The 19,021-nt window shown below is 38.6% G+C and overlaps 1 protein-coding gene across 1 annotated transcript; it reads right to left on the reverse strand.

The window, feature by feature from the left end:
- Positions 1 to 9,321: 9,321 nt before the first annotated feature.
- Positions 9,322 to 12,086, reverse strand: lpar6a (lysophosphatidic acid receptor 6a). The gene has a single exon (XM_059330523.1). It carries the CDS (start codon positions 11,218 to 11,220, stop codon positions 10,123 to 10,125), a length of 1,098 nt encoding a protein of 365 aa, XP_059186506.1. The 5' UTR covers positions 11,221 to 12,086; the 3' UTR covers positions 9,322 to 10,122.
- Between the last annotated feature and the right edge of the window lie 6,935 nt (positions 12,087 to 19,021).

The following is a 19,021-nucleotide window of genomic DNA, read 5'->3' on the forward strand; positions in this document are numbered from 1 at the left end:
GTCTGGGATAAAGTTTCCTGCAGGGTTTCATTTATTGAACACAGTTCTTTTTGTATCGACTGAATCTTTCCTATCTTAAGATTGTTTTTCATTTGGCTAAAGTTTTGGGGCTTTTTAAAATATCTTTTATTGATTTTTATCAAAACAAAAACATAAACAACATATAAGTGCTCTCTATATTCACAAAGATATTGCAACAGATAGGAAAATAAACCACCGTCCAAACCAAAACGACTTCAAGTACCTCATGACTGACCTCACTCCAAAAAAATAAAATTAAAATAAATAAAGTAAGAAAGGCAGCAATCAAAGAAAGAAGAAGAAAAAGTGGTCTCAGTCACCCCCAGCTGTCGTATCAAAGTAAAATTAAACATTATACAAATACACAAGACAATAACAGGGTGGAAGACGGATAAAGAGTAAAATTAAATTTCATATACCTAAAAAAAATAAATGAAACCATCAGTACAAATATAGGTATATACATATATATTTGGTTATTTTATTATTCATAATCCTTGATTTAAAATGTCTCTTATATGACTTTATTACCTCTTTTATTGAGTTTAAAGACTGCCATGCACTAAGCCTGGAGCCTGTTTTCTACCTTGCCTTTTTTTCGGGGTTTTAATAGACTTTATCATATTAATTTTGCTTCATTTCATGCTCTATTATGTCTCATTTATTCCATGTTATTTTATTATTCATGGTATTTTATTTTATACGTCTCTTACATGACTTTATTACCTCTTTTATTGAGTTTAAAGACTGCCAAAGTGTTTTGTTAAACAATAATGCTTTGAATAGATTTGCCATATTTTGTAATTTAATTAAAGTTTTTCAAACTAAGGTATCATAAAACTAATACTATTTGGCTACTCAGGTATCATAATAGAAGAAAACAATATAGTAAATACAGTATACACTGTCTTGATGTATTTATGTGTGCTATATTCTAATATCCTCATTAATTCTACATGTTTTTCTCATTTACTCCCCCTTTCTTATTCTGATTATTAATTATTTCATAATGCTCAGTGCAAGCCAGTAAATAAGGCCGGCATGAGCCTTGAGTCACAGCACTTGATGTGGGCATTAATCCCCCTCTTTATTATTTTTATTTTTTGGCAACCAGTTAAGTTGTTAAGTTATACCATTAATAAATGACATAATCTCACACTATATTTCTGTTTTCTAAAATGACATAAATCCTGAAAAAAATGTCTCTCTACAAAAATCAAACAAACACCATTATAAACAAAGATGGAATGCATTGCAGGAACTTTAATTTGCATGAAATTGTGAAAGTGTTTTATCTTTTTATTTAGTTCCGCCCTCTTCAACTTAAAAAAAACAAACCTGAACTACTTTAACAAAGTTATACATCAAAAAATCTAGAGCCTAACAAGCAGATAAAAGGGGCTTCCTCTTACAGGAAGGATGTGAAGTCGTGTCTGTTGTGTCTCAATGGGTATGAATGGGTCAAAAAAAATAAATTTCTCATTGAATAAATTGCTCATCTGTGATGAGTAATATATGAGTGTAACTGTAGGGTTGTGAGGTCAAATCAGTTTTATAATACAACTCTTTTTATTGTTTATGGGGAGGTACCCAATTTTTAAAAAAAATATAGAAATAGAAATAAGCCTTAGAGCTTTATTGTGTCATCTCTGACAATTTTTATTTATTTATAAAACGTATGGCACAGATTGCTGTTTCATATTTTCATATCAAGAATGGCCAAATAAAATCAATCAATCAAAAACAGGAACTGAGAGGTGAAGTGAGCCATCACAACTCGAGGTGACAACATGTCTGTGAACGTGGTTTAAGGATTACAAGTACAAGCAAACCACAATATCCTGGTACCCTTAACTGAGCAGCTTGCATAAGAAAAGCTGAAACTGAGGGCATGCATGGTAGTAGCATTTCCTCTCTCTTTCTCTGTTCGTCTCATTCATATGAAAACAGGCAACATCTTGTATTTCAGTATCTACTCAAAGTCACAGTGAGGTCAAATCTCTAGCTAGTGCTCAGACATCTAATCTGAAGTGCTTCATTGATTTTTCTTCTTGCTCATCCTGCTGACCTGATAGCATACACTCAAGTAGCTTCCCCTCTTATCAAATGATGTACAAAAGACCTTTCATTTTGTCTTTTTGGGAGATTGTCTGGACAGCTCGACCTGCAGCTTCTGTCATCACCCGTGATGAAATATTGACGCGTGTTATCTGCAACAATCTCTGTTCCCCTTTTGTGTGCCTGTCACAACGCCTGTTTTTCTGGCCTGCTTTCTGAGCGCTCCCTGCTTCACACAGGAAGAGCACTGCAGATGCAAGATGACCCAGTGATCTCTGTCTGGCTACTGATGCTTAGAAAGGCATTTTCTACCAAATGCCTCTTTCGGTTTTCTTATTCAGAGCAAACTGAGGGCAACTTAGTGTCCACACATCTACTGTGTGTCTACTGCTTTGTTTTTGTTTACATATTTAGCTCATTTTCTGTACTGTATTTGAGGTTTTTTGTGTGTGGTATCAACCACACAATGAGGGAAACAATGAAACCTGCTACTATGACTCACACAATAAAGAGAAGTTGTGTTTATTCTTCACGGCGAGCAGCTCTTCCTGTTAATAACAAAGCACTTAGGCGCTGCAGTTCAGAGTCTTTTTGCAACTATAAATACGGGAGCTGTCATTGTTATGATTATTTCAAGCCCTCTGCAGTGACCCTCCATTGTCTCCTGCCAGGGTTTTGTTCCTCTTTATCAGACAATAGACAAGCAGGGTTTGCCGTGGAACTCCACAATTCATCAGCGGCTCAAAGTAAAAAGGTCAGGAACAGTTAAATCTGGATCCCATGTGAAGTGGTACAGTGCTGGCTCTGTGCAGGTTACCAGGTCATTTGTAGTTTTAAACGCTGCTATTGTTTGTGGCTCACACGCCTGCTGAATCCTGATCGGCCAGTCCACCTTTAGGCTGGGTTGGGCTTCTAGCCTGTCCCTTTGCATTCCTTCCTTTGAGCCAATAATAGATCAATAGTTGACTTTAAAAGCTTTCCTCTTGTAGCATACTTGCAGTTTACTGCCACTATATTTTGAATCAAGTAAGTAATAGACTATTCCTGAATCTTCTTAGTCTCATTTTGAAGTTGTGAAGTTCAAATCATCCTGCCGCTATAAAAACCTTCAGCTCCCACAGAACAGAATTGCGTGACAGCAGCAGCAGCAAATGATCAGATATCACTTAACAAAGTGAGTATCTTATGGTGAACGTATGGTATTCTAGCTTGAACTCTGAACTAATCTTCTATCTTTTCATGTGAGTGTAGAAATTGAATTTGAGCGCTTGCTTCCTTATCACTTCACCGATCTACACAGTGATCTAAACACAAATTTCATGTCACACATGACACTCCCCCACCGTACACTCCAGTTTGCACTTTTTCCACACATCTCACCACCACCATCTCTAACACCATGCTGCATACATTAGATGCAGAGAAACTCTTGTGGTTAACACATCTGCAGTGAAGAGGCCTACAGGCTTTGCTATACAGTCATAAAAGGCAGTGAAATGTTTTTAAAAATAAGTATATAGTATATATATAGTATATAGTTTGTTTAACAGTGCAGCACTGAGTGACACATTCATTCAAACTCAAACTGCAGGATACGTAACACATGAAAAAGGAGACTGCAGTGGTGAGGCGTGAATCAGATCTTTCAGTCTTGTGATTTCTGTTGAGGCACCGTTAGCATTTATCTCACTGATCTAAAGTGATGCATCCACACTGCATAAGTTCAAACAGGAAAGAATGACAAGTTAATGGTTAATGCCTTTATCAGTCATGCCACTTGGACTTTCCATGCATAATTCTTTCTGCATCACTGGAAAATTAACACAGATAAAATGTTTTACGTTGGTGTGTGCTGAAAACATAGGTGTTTGAAATGTGTTGTAAGGTCATACTAGTGATGTAAATGTTATTATTTTGCAAACAGTGTTCTAGTGTAGGCAGCTTCCATTCATTTCCATGTGGCATGGAAATCATTTAATAGACTTTTGAAGTTTAAAAATTGTGTCATCCATTACAAAAAATCAGTGCTGTCCTATTGTAATGGATTAGATGACTTAAGTGATGGGTTTTATAACATGCAGAAATAATTAAGCTAACATAGAACTAAAAGGGCCTAAGTAGGCCTATATGGAAGATCTGAAACTCAAGAGGGTGGTTAGTAAAATTGTATAAAATAAAACAGTATACATTTTTTTCTTGAAAATAAATAATTATAATAACTGTATTTGTGTTTGTATATTTCATCCAAAGTTCACAAACAGATCAGATGAAAATAAACAGTAAAGTTAACTAAAAAGAAATAGCAATGAGTGAAAGAAAAACAAACAAACAAACAAAACAGTTAAACTAAAACTAACTAACTAACCCACATCAAAAGTAACTAGACCTTGCAACATGTTGTCCCTCAATGAGGTGTTAATGGAAATGAAGTATGATAATAAAATCAATATATAATGATTAGATAGCAGTTGCCTCTCTTGCCTGATGCTACCTCTGTAGAATTATCTTGGTCTTATCTGTCTGTTACATAGGGCTAATTGCGTGTGTGTGTGTGTGTGTGTGTGTGTGTGTGTGTGTGTGTGTGTGTGTGTTTTGGGGGGGAACAATGCAGATAACCTTGGGGGTATCAATGAGCCGTGTCCTTCCCACCCTAAGGCCACAGTGTCAATAAATTAGGTGTCTCTCCGGGAGCTCGGTTCAAAAGGATGTGAAGGCTGTATTTTAAGCATCTTTTTTAAGTTCAACTCAGAACCACCAATCCTCTTCTGGGGGAGATAAATCCCTATGTAGAAAAACAGGAACTTGTAGTATAAACAATAAACATAATTAAATCTTAGTAAGAACTGTGGCTTTCAGGCAGCTGTGGGTTGAGCAGATGAGGACGTCACCTCATGTGGGAATCAGATTGATTTTCTGCGGTTAAAGGAGACAGAATTCTGCCGAAGAAGAGAGGGAAAGTATTGTGTGGTCTGAGAGGCTCTGTGGAAATTCCTCATGAGGAACATGCTGACCTCAAGGCTGACCTGTAAGCGCTAGCTTTTATGTGTGGTTGTGCTGTGGAGTGTGCTATGGGCATTTGTTTATGAGTGTGTGCTGTAGCGGGGCCCGGGTATCACTAATCCTGCCATGTGCTTAGCGGAGCCGCTGTATAAAACTTGATAGGTGGGTTCCAGGATTCAGCGCTTTACTCCACAGCTATGTACAGCGAACAGGCAGATAAGGATTCTGCATTGCTCAGGAGCTGCAGTAACAGCCAGTAGGTGATAAAAAGGTAGTAACTTTTTAAAATGTGATAATGTGCCCTGCTAGCACCTGTAAATGTATTACACTAAACCTAATCATTACATTAGCTGGTTAATTTCCTCTTCAAAATAGGTGTATTAACTAATTATCTTACTACGGTATTGACTAATACAGTGAAAGTCATCTATTCATATCATATTTAAGCTTTCATGTTGTTATACATTTATATGATTAGTTACAGTTCTTATAATGAAACTACAAACACTCTAAAATGTTATAATTTTGCTAAATGTCTTTGCTTAAACATTTGGAGCACTATGACAGGACATGTAGGACATGTGGCTGTTTGGGGTTCGACCCAGTGACCCTTCCTTTCTCTCATGAGACTGTCAGTCGCACCAGTGGGTTGTCCTCTCCGGTTAGAAGCTGTAGCTACTGGGGAGGATTAATGTGTCCACACTGGCTAGTCAGACATTGTTTAAATCCCCAGGAGTTTCCAGAGGAAGGACTCCCAGCTAAGGAAAGCCCAACCTGTCCCATCAAGCAGAACACACCTAATCATAACGGGGTTTTTTTCCTCCAACAGACTGTAATACCATGTTTAGTCAGGCTGAAACCCTCAGACTAAAAAAAAAAGGATGAAGACTGGATGTACTGTTGTATGTGGATGAAGTGGGCGTAGAGACAACCTGCAGTGTAGCCTACAGCACTTTAATAGATAGTGAGGTTTCCCAGAATAGCGTTTGTTCACTGTAAGTGTGTGTATGTGAACTCCCAGCTGGATTGACAGAATGGCTTTAATGAGAACCACCAACCCGTCTTTCTTCCAATAAGTCCGATAACATGCTGGGACTTGTGACAAGTTAATCAAAAATTAAACTACAGATACACTTCTGAGGTATTCTTTTTACATTTTTGATGACACACACACAGTTACTGAAATAATTTGATCACAAAAATTTTGCCTCATATTTATTATTTATTTCCTCAATTTTAGCAAAAGTGCAGTGTTTTTTCATGAATCATTTCCTGTCAGATATTTTGCAATATCTCTAATACTAATGTCACATACGGACCAACCACCATTTTCAGGCACACACAGGCTCTGACTTCTTGCCTCAAGGTAAAGACTCATCCGGTCGATGTACAATGAAGGGCATTGTGCACACAATGTGGCAAAAATTGTTGAAATGTCACAGTTGCATTTCCTGTCTGCATTGCTGAACCATATATGAAACCAGCATGAACTTTGCTGTTGTAACAGGCTGGGCACACTGAATACATGTTTTTGCAAACACCATGCTACCCAGATGAAGGGAGTGTTTTATCAACATTCTGTTTTTGCTTTTTGTTTAATTCCTGAGATGTTATGCAACCAAGAGCTGATCTGGTCAAATAACTCCTCCAGGGATTGATAAGGCCTGTTTATGGTTGGAGGCGACAGGGAGTTAAGGAGGTTTACATGTGACTGGTTGGTGCAGTTATTTAGCCTGCCTCCCTTCTTGCAGACACTCAGCCCTTCCACCGCTGGTTATTAGTTCAGTGCTGCTACTGATTTAGAATGAGTGGGCCTGTGTACAAACACAACAACCTTCTTTTTTTGTCAAACCACATCCTGACAAATTGTTATTTAACGCAATTTTCTGTCTCCTGCATTGTGTGTTTTTATTACCTTCTCCTTCCTAGTCTGGAAAGTTGTCTTGCAAAACTTTTTATAGAGTAATAATTATACCCAATTACCCCAAAAACCAAGGTGGGAATGTAAATACCAGAGATGTGGAGCATGATTTGAGTGTAATTGTGGGAAAATGTTGCAGATATGAGGCTAATAACAGCCATTTCCTCTTAAATTTTATCCTGTTAGCCATACAGGGAACATTTTTTGCAGAGACCCTCTTCTGTCCAGATTCATTTAGTGGGACAGGCGCACCTCTTGTCATGTGATCTGGAGATGTGGAGTGAATCTGAGGACAAGGGCCTCACCCCGATTTCACCCCCTAACCAGCCCAATCTCATCTTCCCCAAAAGGGCACACATACTGAGGTTCTCGTTAGTGGCCCAGCAAATATTACTCCTGACATGACTTCTCAACACACCAGAGGATCTCCATTCAGCTGGGACTGACAGAACTTCAAAGCAGCCATTAAGAGGTTCACTGGAGAAAACATGCTGGGTTTACCACAGGGAAAAGAACCTAAAGCTATAAGTTAAAGGATAGCTCCAGACTAGTTTTGACCTGGAGGATCATGGCACTGACTATGATGACCCTGCAGAGGACATGTACTCAAAACAAAACACTGTTTTAGATAAAGATAAATTATTAGATGTCAACCCTTCTTTGGATGGCATAATCTTAGAAGGATTGTGTGATTAAAAAAATAAATATATATATATCTGTGTATCATTCACACGATAAAATTTCCCGGATCCTTGGTCCATCTTGTACAGTACAAAAATGCTTTGATGCATGCTCCAATCTGAAATTACCAGAGCAATGCAGAACAGAGTGTATGTGATGACAAGCAGTGTGGCGTCTGTGTTTTCTCACCCTGCAGCCTGCTGAGAAGAAGAGGTCAGGCTGATTAGATAACTGTTGTGTATGCAAAGGAGCCTGCTGGGCTCATGTGAGCAGTTCGATCCCTGACACAGAGAACTTATACAACTTAAGTGTATACACAACTTCATGTCCTTGACATTCAGCAATATCCTCACTGTAAAATGGGAACAGTCAATTACATCAGTCATTGTAAATGAGGAAGGAGCTTGTTGAGTTTCTAAGAAGATGTTGAAATATTCAGTTAAAACTTACTTTAGATAACAGATTTGTTTATTTGAACTGCATTTAAAGTGTGATTTCCTGTGTTTGTCCCTCTCTGTCTCTACCCTGACCTTTGACCCAGATGACAACAGCCACAAACACCTGGTGGTCAGATAACAGTCTTATGTGATGAATAAACGCCGACTCACCCATATAGTGATTAAAGAATGATGCTTTCTTGAAATAAGTCAGCAAGATGTCCGGGGAGTCCTGAACAAGTTTCATGATGCTCAGTTAGCATGTGGCTGAGTCGCAGCTCCTCACACGAGGATGCCACTTTAAGATGGCTTCCTGTGCAGATGACGCGACGCTGCCTCAGAGTGAAATTATACTTGTTTGTTTTCACAACAGCCTTGGTCTTTAACCCTGTCTTTGACTTGCCCGTATGGCTTCAGAACCAGAGTTATAGGAGGAGTATGAATAAAGTGCCGCTGACTGACCTTCAGGCTATGTCAATAAAGTTAGAGCACCATGTGCTCTCTGTTATTCACTCTCATGCTGTGTTGACTCCTCACTGATGCCATATCACTTGTAAATTTGTCCACAGCAGGATACATATTTCATACATCTGGCTTTCTATCAAGCTGCACACAAGACTTACTTATGTCTTTTTTATTTTATTAATTCAGTGGGTTGTTTTTTTTAACATACAAGGCTGTGGGCGATTGTGTTTTTAATTATACTGTTAGAATTGTAATTTTGTGTTGATCAAAAGCATCCTAAAGAATTGTGTGGTCTGTGTGCTGCAGGGGATCAGCCAGTCACTGCCGATATTAAAACACCATGTCCTTGTGGAGGAGGAAAACAAAATGTTCCTGGATGATAAAAAGAAATTCCTATCTAGGTTAAGTTAAACATAAAAGACGTTACCCTGCTTTCACTCCTTTCTAGTATAAACTGATCCACTCACTATGTTTAAGAGATCATTATGGCATGCAGTCCACTTTCGACTTGGTGGTTCTTACATCATATTCACATAGTTTTTTGAAAATGTAAGTAGTCTATTTTGTGAGTCACCCTTGAAAAGGTTCCTCTCATTCAGCACTGGTTGCCACACAGGAAGCTGGCACTCCCCTGTGTGAGTCATCATACTTTCTACTTCCACTACTTAACCTCCTCATTTGCTTATCGGACAATCATCAGGAAAAACGGTTTAGCACTTGAATAATGTGAAGTCAGACCTGTTTGCTGTAGAGTGAAGTTTGACAATCTTCCTGTGACTGAAAGTCTATTGTAATTTTTGAGTTTTGGTCCATTATGTTATGTTCAGGTTCAATATTTAAAATCATTCATATTGCTTCCTCTAAAGATAGCACTTTCTTCATTTAAATGACAAAACATTTCAGGTCATTTGTTTTAAACAGTTCATGACTTTTATTCATTACTGTGGCATGAGTGCAGTAAGTGGAATTCTGTGTCAGTGCATTTAATGGTCAATAAAGACAAAAAGGCTACAATGAAATGGTGCCAGGACCAAAAAGGCACTCATGTGACCTATTTGTAATTCACAATTTATAAAAAGCCCTGTACAATCTATAGCTTGATATAACTTTATGTTAACTTAATACATACTATTCTAAAGTCAGCACCACAATATACCACGGAAATGTACAAATATACAGGCACATGTTGCATTCAATATCATAACTGTCCTGCTGCTCAGTGATCACATTGCCCTCTAGAACACATGCAGCGTAACTGTGCTTAACACAATTACATATATTCCACAGGAAAAGGAAATTAGTAAGTAGTAATGAGGAATCCACAGATGTGAACGAAGGGTCATGTAGCAGTAATACTGCAGAGCTGAGCTGTCAACGACAAGTCCAAACATTTGACCTGAGATTAAGACTGAAGTCAGGTAATACCTCTCTGGCAGGTGCTTCATAACGCACTCCAAAAAAAATCAATTCCCATTGTCTCAACAAGTGTTTTTCTGTGGCCGGATGGATTTCAACACTTTTAGCATAGCAACCCCACCATCACACTGAAGACTCATTGTGGAAGACTTTTGCTTTGAGATTCCTCAGGCTGCACTGCAGGTTGGAGCTGGGAGTTTCTGACTGCAGGGCCTCTGAGAACTTGACGTCACCAAACGAACGGTTCCCCTGAGACTTCCTCTTGATGGAGTTTTGGATAGTCTCAGAAGTGAAATAGTAAACAATGGGATCAAAACAGCAGTTGGACACTGCGATGCAGAGGGCTATTGGGTAGATGGTTCGGACCACAGACTCCACAAAGCATCCCTTCAAAGTTTTGGTGCGGACCAGAGCATAAAATACCAAGTTTACATTGTAGGGAATGAAGCAAAAACAAAAAATTAAGAGATGCACAATTATCATGCGCAGGATTTTTGTTTTGTTCAGCTTCCCTCCACGACTGACAGTTTGGGGGCGACGCAGGGTCTGCAGCACCATGATGGAGCAACATACGTTGAGTAGAAGCGGAATGATGAAGCCCACTGTCTCTATGAAGATTACCACCTTGGACAGGTGAGATTTCCATTGCTTGGAGGAGAAGTTCTCAAAACAGAAGGTGTTATTGATCTTGCTCTTGTCAGTTGAGGTGGTCTCCAGCAGGAACCCTGTGGGGAGACTCCCTGACAGCACCAACACCCACACAGCAATGCACACTATCTTAGCATTGCGCTTGGTCCTAAGCGTCCTTGAGCGAAAAGGGTGCACAATGGCTAGAAAGCGATCCACGCTGATGCAGGTGAGAAAGAGTATGCTGCCATACATGTTGGTGTAGAACAGTGAGACAGAGACCTTGCAGAGCACGGGTCCAAAAGGCCAGCTCTGGTTGATGAAGTAGAAGACCCTCAGAGGCAGCGTGAAGACAAACAGCAGGTCCGACACTACCAAGTTCATCATGTAGGTCGTGGTCTCGTTCCTCAGCTTCAGAGAGCAGGTGAATATGTAAATGGCCACAACATTGGTGACCAGTCCCACCACGAACACAATGCTGAAGACGGTACTGTACAACGGGTATTTGAACCCATCGTTCTTGTCGCAGGTAGAGTTGTTTATTGAGTTATTTTCAGCCAATAGCTGGGTAGTGGGTAGGGTATTGTTGTACATTCTGAGAGACAAAGAGTGGAGGGATGGGGGGTGTCTGTTATGTAATAGCTATATAATGAAAGGGTTGCCCTACACAATGAATTCACCATGAATGGAGAGTAAAGCACAGACCAGTCTGAAACCAGGATACATCGAAACACACTCTGTAGTCTGATAATTCACGCCATTGGTACAGAGGTTTCTTTCCAACACAACTGTCCATGGTATAGAAGACTGCTGCACATGGTTAACATGATTCCTTCCCTGTCTTGATGTAGTTATCTTGTGGGTTACCTCATATTGAAAAGACCCCTCCCAGAGGACAGAGATTCAGGCTGGAGCGTCCTCCCCTCCCCCTGCCCTGTCTCCACCAGGCAGCACCCCACAAGTTGCAGGCTGAGCTTTACTTACTCAGATTAATCAGTCACACACGTGTCTCCTTTCCACTCAAGAAGTCCTCAGTTACCACGAGCTGCTGAGTCCACAAAAAGAAATGATGACATATCTACATCCAGGTCCGTTAGAGAGATGTCCTCATGGCAAAATCCTGCCTCTTTGTCAAAACTCAGTCCTGTGTTTTTGTCCTTTTCAGCTCCAAAGCAGCAAAGTTGTCATTATAGCTTTTTAAGGTCCTCACCACAAACAGCCAAGCTTATTCACAGGAGCACTGGAGCTTGAGTGGAGCTCCCCTGCTCTCAGCCGTCTGTGTGTCACAATGTGAGTGCATCACAGTTTGTCCTCGGGGACTGTTTCCTGTCCCCCCTTCTTTCTTATTCTTTCTCTTCCTAACTGACTGAGTCACCCAGTGTCTACTTCTCTCTCTCTCTCTCTCTCTTGCGACTTTGTCTGTCCCTCTGACAGTCTCAGGGCTTCTGCTCTGCACGCACCTCACTCAGACAGAGCTCTACTTCTCCTTTGTGCCGGTATCACAGGCAGTTTTTGTACTTTGGAAGGGAGAGCAGCTGTAGTAACTCCTCCCACTGTCTCCCATCTAACCCCTCCTACTCCTTTGTCTGCTCTACAGTTAAAGTGGGAACCAACCAAAACAACTCTGCATTGTGAGGGAATTCATCAGCTGCCGCATGCACATAATTAACTGGAGTACAGTCACTATTGTGAAACACATCCTGATGCATATTAAAAACAAATCTTTTCAACTATTCTTACTTGTGCAGCGAGAGAGCAAAATATACAAATATTTAGTTTAATACCACAGATAATATCTTATAAAGTAATTTCCCATACCAATGAAAATCTAAAAGTGTGCCTTTTTCCAAGAATCTTCATTTGTTTACTACAAATACATGTTTAGATATTTAAGCATAATAAGTTCAGTCAGCTACATTATGGGTTGAATCATAACTTTATGATAATTATATTAAAAGGTCAGCTTCCTAGTGACATTTTGGGATAAACTGTGATGTGATGATTGAAGACCAAAGGCCCCTTAAAGTGTTTGTTTGTGTTTTCCGTACATCTTAAACCCTGTATAAGCCCTGACAGAATCATTGGTGGAACATTCAGTCAGCTACTGTACTTTATGCTCACTTTATACTTCTACTACACTACATCTCAATGGGAAATATCATACATTTAAATAACTTAATTACATTTACTAATCTGCTATAGTTACTTAGTTTAAAGAGTAGGTTATTACAAGTATGATGACCTTATACAGTGCATTGCTATAAGTTCAATTGCCCAACAGCATATAAATTAAAAGTAGCTCCATAAACCAACTGCATTATAATACATACATAAAATAAAATATATTTTTACCGGTATGCACAATTCATAATAATAATATGATTCTTTTTAGTTATTTTAAACTAACAGGAGCTGTTCTTATGAATAAAAGAAGGCTACTTTTACCTTATGACACTTCTGACAAGTGCATTTTACTGCTATTACATACTTCCACTTAAGAATCATTGTGTCACTTCTAAATAAGTAAAAATCCAGACCATTTCTTCCACCACTGTACAGCTGACAGAAATGACAAAAATAAAATGAATGTACATGTATAGATATATAAAGTTATTTAAATGGTTTGCCGTTTGATTTTTTTTTTTCCTCATAAGTCAAGCTGTTAAAAAGACAGCAGGTCAAAAGTGCCTGAGAAGTTCACTAAAACCTCCACAGGTCTGATGGGAGGTACACCAAAATTGAACTGTCTCCTTGTTGTTTTTGACAGCTTGTGTGGGCAGCAGCCCTGCTGAAGAAGAACAGTTTTATTCTGCAAAGGACATTTGAAATGAGACTGAACAGAAAGCTTTCTCTATTCAGTGGTTTTTCAGCTGCCCTTGTCAGTCCGTGCCCACAGCTCTCTCTTGTCAGCGTTCTGAAACAGCATTCAAGTTCTGCTGTAGTAGAAACTCCCCACTTGGCAGTCAGTAAAAACATCGAGGCCTTTGTTGTGAGTGAAGTAGCTTAGCAGGGAGGAATGTGAAGTTTATAAATAATTAGTCTCAGACAACTTGAAAGTGGTCTCGGCTTCTTGATCGGCCGTGTGGTTTGAGTGTATTTGTGTTGGGTGACTGTAACTGTGTCAAATAGGAAGTACACTACCTGCTCGGGTTTTTTTCCATCAGTAAACGAAAGCTTCACTGGCAGATTAAACAAGTGTATTTCTGCCAAACCCACGCTTTGTAGTTTACATCTGAATAACACCATGCAAAGATAAGAGAATTTGTTCAGCTGCTTTTTTATCGAATACAAAAACATTTCCTGAATTTGGAACTGACTCCAATTATACAAATATATGTGTTCTAGTTTAGTAACATGACACTAATCCAAAGATGGTTCATTTTCAACTTCACAGAGTTACCAACAATAGCCAAACAAATGAAGGAAAATCTTGCAGAGAATCAAAGAGACAGTGGGTGTTTTATGGCCACTGTGCCTCTCTTTGTCAGCCCACCACAAAATAAACATCATCAAGGCTAGAGAGAAATGTTCAAGAAAATAGAAAAACCTGCACTATTGTCTTTTCCCTCGCAAAATAGTTCCATCCAGTACATAAAAACAAGCTCTTCACATGCAAGTATGTGGTCGCTAAACAAAAACATGTGCCTTAAATCCCTGGACTGTTAAATTTCTCACAATGCCAGGAAACTGTCTGGCACCCCCAAGGCCAAGAATGAAGGCTTTCAAATGGAAGAGAAAAATGCATGGGAAAGATAGCAGGTGACATAATACAGTTGTGTAACAAACATCAGTGGCAGTCAGAGTGTCACAAGTTAATGCAATATGAATGCTATTGCACGATTGTGATTCAACTTAGAGCTAAAGTTACTGAATGTTACCTGTGAATTCAAACCCACAGTAAGAATTTTTATTGTGTCAGAGACAAACTAGACAAACTACATTCAGCTGCCTGGAGCACATTTTGGTCCTGAAACCTGTACAGCAGGCTAAATGTTCCATAAAGCAGAACTATAACCAAGAAATGGGCAGCATTTCCCAAAATAATGAAATGTTCAGTTGAATAGAAAGGAAGTGGTAATTTCACTTCACTTTAAAGGTGCACTGGACATCAATTTGGCGATCGATGTCACAGTGACTCGTTGGCCCCTCGAGTCACAAGTGATATTACAAGGCCGGGGCTGGCTAGTATGCTAATTCCAATAGATATCTCTGCAGCAGCACAATATACAACAATACAACAGTAAATTAGAAAGTAAAGTTATTTTAAAAGGTCATTCAATTTGATGAAGTATTACTTAGCAGTGTAAGACTCATTATTCCCACCTTTTGCAGAAGGATCTAAAATAACAATAATAATAATAATAATAATAATAATAATAATAATAATCCTTCAGCAACAAATCTCATTGTGCTTGATCTCAGCAACATGAAAAATGAGCAGCTCAAAAGATAATTGCCAAACAAATGTCTAACTTGGCAAAAATCACATTCTGGACCCCAGACAGCTTCACTGCGACTCAAAGGGCTTTCGGCTCATTCAATCATGTTCACCTTGGAAACAGAGACTGCACAAATGTTATGCTGGCGTCCACAAATAAACAAATGACAAGTGAAACCTGCAAAACCCAACAGAACTGCAGTCCATACACGAACCACTGAGGCCAAGGAAGTGTTCCAGGACTGCCACAGCAACAACAAGTCTCTTTGAGTGCAGACCAGAGCCCTTAAACGAGTCCCACACATCTTTTTGTAAGAATAATAAAAAAAATGTTTCACCCAAGAAACTACCTGCATGAGCTACGAGCAACACAAAGATAGTGAGAATTCTAACTTTATCATCTTTATCTGCATCTTCTTGTGGACAAAGTGTTTGTTGCAGCTATGGTTTGATTTATAACAAAATGTAAACTAAATTTAGAGACCTGACATTTGAAAAACACAAGAAAAGATTCTTCTGCTCGTCTTTGAACAGCTATACTCCCCCACACCACCTTATCAACTTAAAGCCTTTTGACTGCTTTGTAAAACAAATACTCCCCACCCACAAATATTCCACCCTCCCCCACTGCAACCACTGACTGCATGTACAGGTGTGTATTATGAGATTTCTTTTGTTGCACAATTCTTTTTATTAAGTAGGCTTATTAGAGAATACAGTGAAAACGTGATCTGGTCCTCATGCTTTCTTTTTACCTACGACTCAAAAGTAATTGTAAGTCATTTACCAAGTCAGACTATTAACATACGGGAAGACCTGGGTTACAGAAGTATAAAAAAGTAACTCTATCACATGTCAGTCAATGTGTTTTCACAACAGACACTCTCTGTAGCGACAAAGCCTGAAAACGAAACTAACAGCAAGTTTTCAGGCTATTTTAGATTCAATGGGCGGTTAGGTTGTTAAGTAAAATAATAAGTTTCATTACCAACATTTGTATGTGTGCATGTGTGTGTGCAACTCATCAAAGCAAACTGCATGAGCTATTTATTACCTATAAAGTGAAAATGATAGGTGTTTTTATTACCTATAATTGTTTAAATAATGGAGATATATATAAGATTAAAAACAATCAAGGAATATGCAGCTGATAATAAAAAACTTGAGTCTAGATTGTTTGTGAACCATTTACTAATGACTTTCGATCCTGTATAGCTTATTGTAAACTGGCACGTGCAGTATTTGTGTCCTAGATTCAGAGTATCATGTTGCATGTAAGTAAATGTATGTGCTTTAATGTAAGCCTGAGGTTAAGCTTTGCTCTGCTCCACTGAAAAACAACATGAACAGGGTCGTCCGGTCTCCTGGCACCACTAGCCCGAACTCCATGTTTGGAATTTTAAGACCTTGGCTGTTGTTTCCATTTTCTGGATAAAGCTTGGTATGTATGAATTGATAAATTCTTCACTTACCAGAAATAGCTGTGCATATGGTTTCATTTTCCCGCTTTACCATTCATTTACATGTTCCACTACATAGTGTCAAACTGAACTGGAAACTGTTGAACCACTGATTTGAATCTGTCTGGAGGGTAAAACAAGCTGTACTGCATGGTGGAATAGCAGAATGCAGAGTGGTGTTTAGGTTATTTCTGAGGGAAAGATGAGCTGATATTACTTTAAGGGTTTCACAGATACTAAAGCATGAAATACGAAATAAGACAACTGTTATCATTGCTGTGGTGTCAGAACTCAGGAGTCAGAGCAGACAGCCACACAGGAAACAAAAATTGGTCTTCAGAAAAGCCAAAGTCACCAGTAACAGCAGATTGTAAACCAGATGAGGTGCAGGTCTCTTCATTTAACCCAACAGCTTCCTGTCAACACAGGGGCTGATGTTTTATTTTTAGCCCAGACTAAACTACTGTACCACTTAAAGCAGAAATACTGTAGGTGACTCTTTTAAATAACAGAAATAAATCTGGTGGGGAAAAAGCACTTACTTATGAATGTTCTTTTATTGCATTGCATTTTTTTATTTTTATGTTTCTTCATACTTTTAACTCTCCACGCCATTTCAGAGGGAAATACTGAACTTTGTCTGATGGCCTTTGGGGTCCTTGCAGATTGAAAATTTTACTTACCGACCTATCAAATATCTTAAACTACAAACATTAGTTTAAGTAGTAGAATTAACTCCAGCCTGACATTTAAATTCTGTTACATTAGCTCAAGTTGCTGTGAATACTTATTTTACTCAAGCTAAATTGAATGTAGAACTACTTTGTAGTTTTATATTTAATTACATTTTTATTTGAATTGAATATAATTTATTTATACTGTCATGCTAATGTTCTTACTTAAGGGATCAAAATATTTCTTTCAACATCTTTTTTTAGGCGTATCAAAGGGCTTTATTGGGATCAAATGAGTTCATATTTTATTGTCACAGTGTAGAAGGTTGCATCACGTGGCAGTGTGCCAGTAACCGTTGGCAGCTGTGTGTGCTTCCTGATTTCCCGTGTAAAAACGTTTAACTTGCGTGTCAGCTCTCCTGAAGAATTATGTGCAACAACCAGTGGTGGAATATGACGGAGTACATTCACTCAAGTACTGTACTTAAGTGTATGTAACTTTTCACTTCTACTCCACTACATTTTGAGGCAAATATTGTATTTTTTTACTGCAATACATTTAGCTGCCAGCTTTAGTTACTTATCAGGTCGAGATTTGATTATTTTTTTTTAATCAAACCTCATAACAGTATATTAAGTAGTTTAAATTACCCCTATCTTTAGAAAATTCAAACACTGCCTATATAAATGCATCACCAATAATATATTTAGTATGTATAAAACAATCTGAGTGGGGCCATTCTGGATAACAAGTACTTTTACTTTTGCTACTTGAAGTACATTTTGATGCTAGTACTTTTATACTTTTACTTAAGTATGTTTTGAATACATTACTTTTTTTTGTAGTGGAGTAATTACACAGTGTTCTGCCCTACAAAGTCTAACTTCACTCTACACAAAGGATAAAACTGAGAAAAACTGCTTTAAACTTTTTGAACATTTTTTTTAACTAGCCAGCCAAATGGGTTATAGGTAGGTAAGTGATATGACACCTATTTCGATATGTATTGATGATGTAATTTTTACGCTCCAAAATCATGACAAATATTTGACCTTTGACCCCAAAAATGTAGTTACTGCACTCTGGTTTTGCATTGCTGTAAAACAGTGGTTCCCAAATGGTGTGCCGCGGCACTCCGGTGTGCCATGAGACAAGTTCAGGTCCGCCGATTTTGTGACAACCATACACTATTAATGCAGTATCTTAGGTAACTATTTTAAACATGTAGTTAATGTTTTCAAGGGGTCGCGAGTTGTTTAGCTTTAGGCACAAAAAGAGTTAAGTGCTGTGGTTTGACTGGTTAAAACACCTGTCATGTAAACGGTACCTCTGAAGTCGATGCAGTCGACATCACTTGCACCTGCTGAAACATCCCATAATGACCCATAGAGTCTTTGGATAAAAGTATCCATATTGCAGTTTGCGGAGCATTATAAAAATAATGCACACGTCATTATGCATACATGTACGGTTTGCGGTTGAAAAAAAAGGCTGCAGTTTCATTGAATTTAGGCTACAAAACCACTGATCTAGGTTTAGGGCAAAACATTTCCTGTTGAGGCTTTATAGAAGACAGTTTAAACAGTAAATAAATGTATGTACATTCTGGAAGTAGTCACGAGGACGACGAGACTACCGAAAATGACATAGTTGCATAAAACTGTGAGGCACGGAAGTTCAGTGATGTTTAATCCACATCGTTTACGTTTGTTTTCACATGTGACACGAACCTCTTTCGTGTCACATGTCACTTTCACTTGCACCTTGGTGTGCCTTGGGCACAAAAAGTTTGAAAACCACTGCTGTAAAAGGTGATATAAAC

This window comes from Centropristis striata, chromosome 4 (assembly GCF_030273125.1).
Source record: "Centropristis striata isolate RG_2023a ecotype Rhode Island chromosome 4, C.striata_1.0, whole genome shotgun sequence".
Classification (NCBI taxonomy): domain Eukaryota; kingdom Metazoa; phylum Chordata; class Actinopteri; order Perciformes; family Serranidae; genus Centropristis; species Centropristis striata.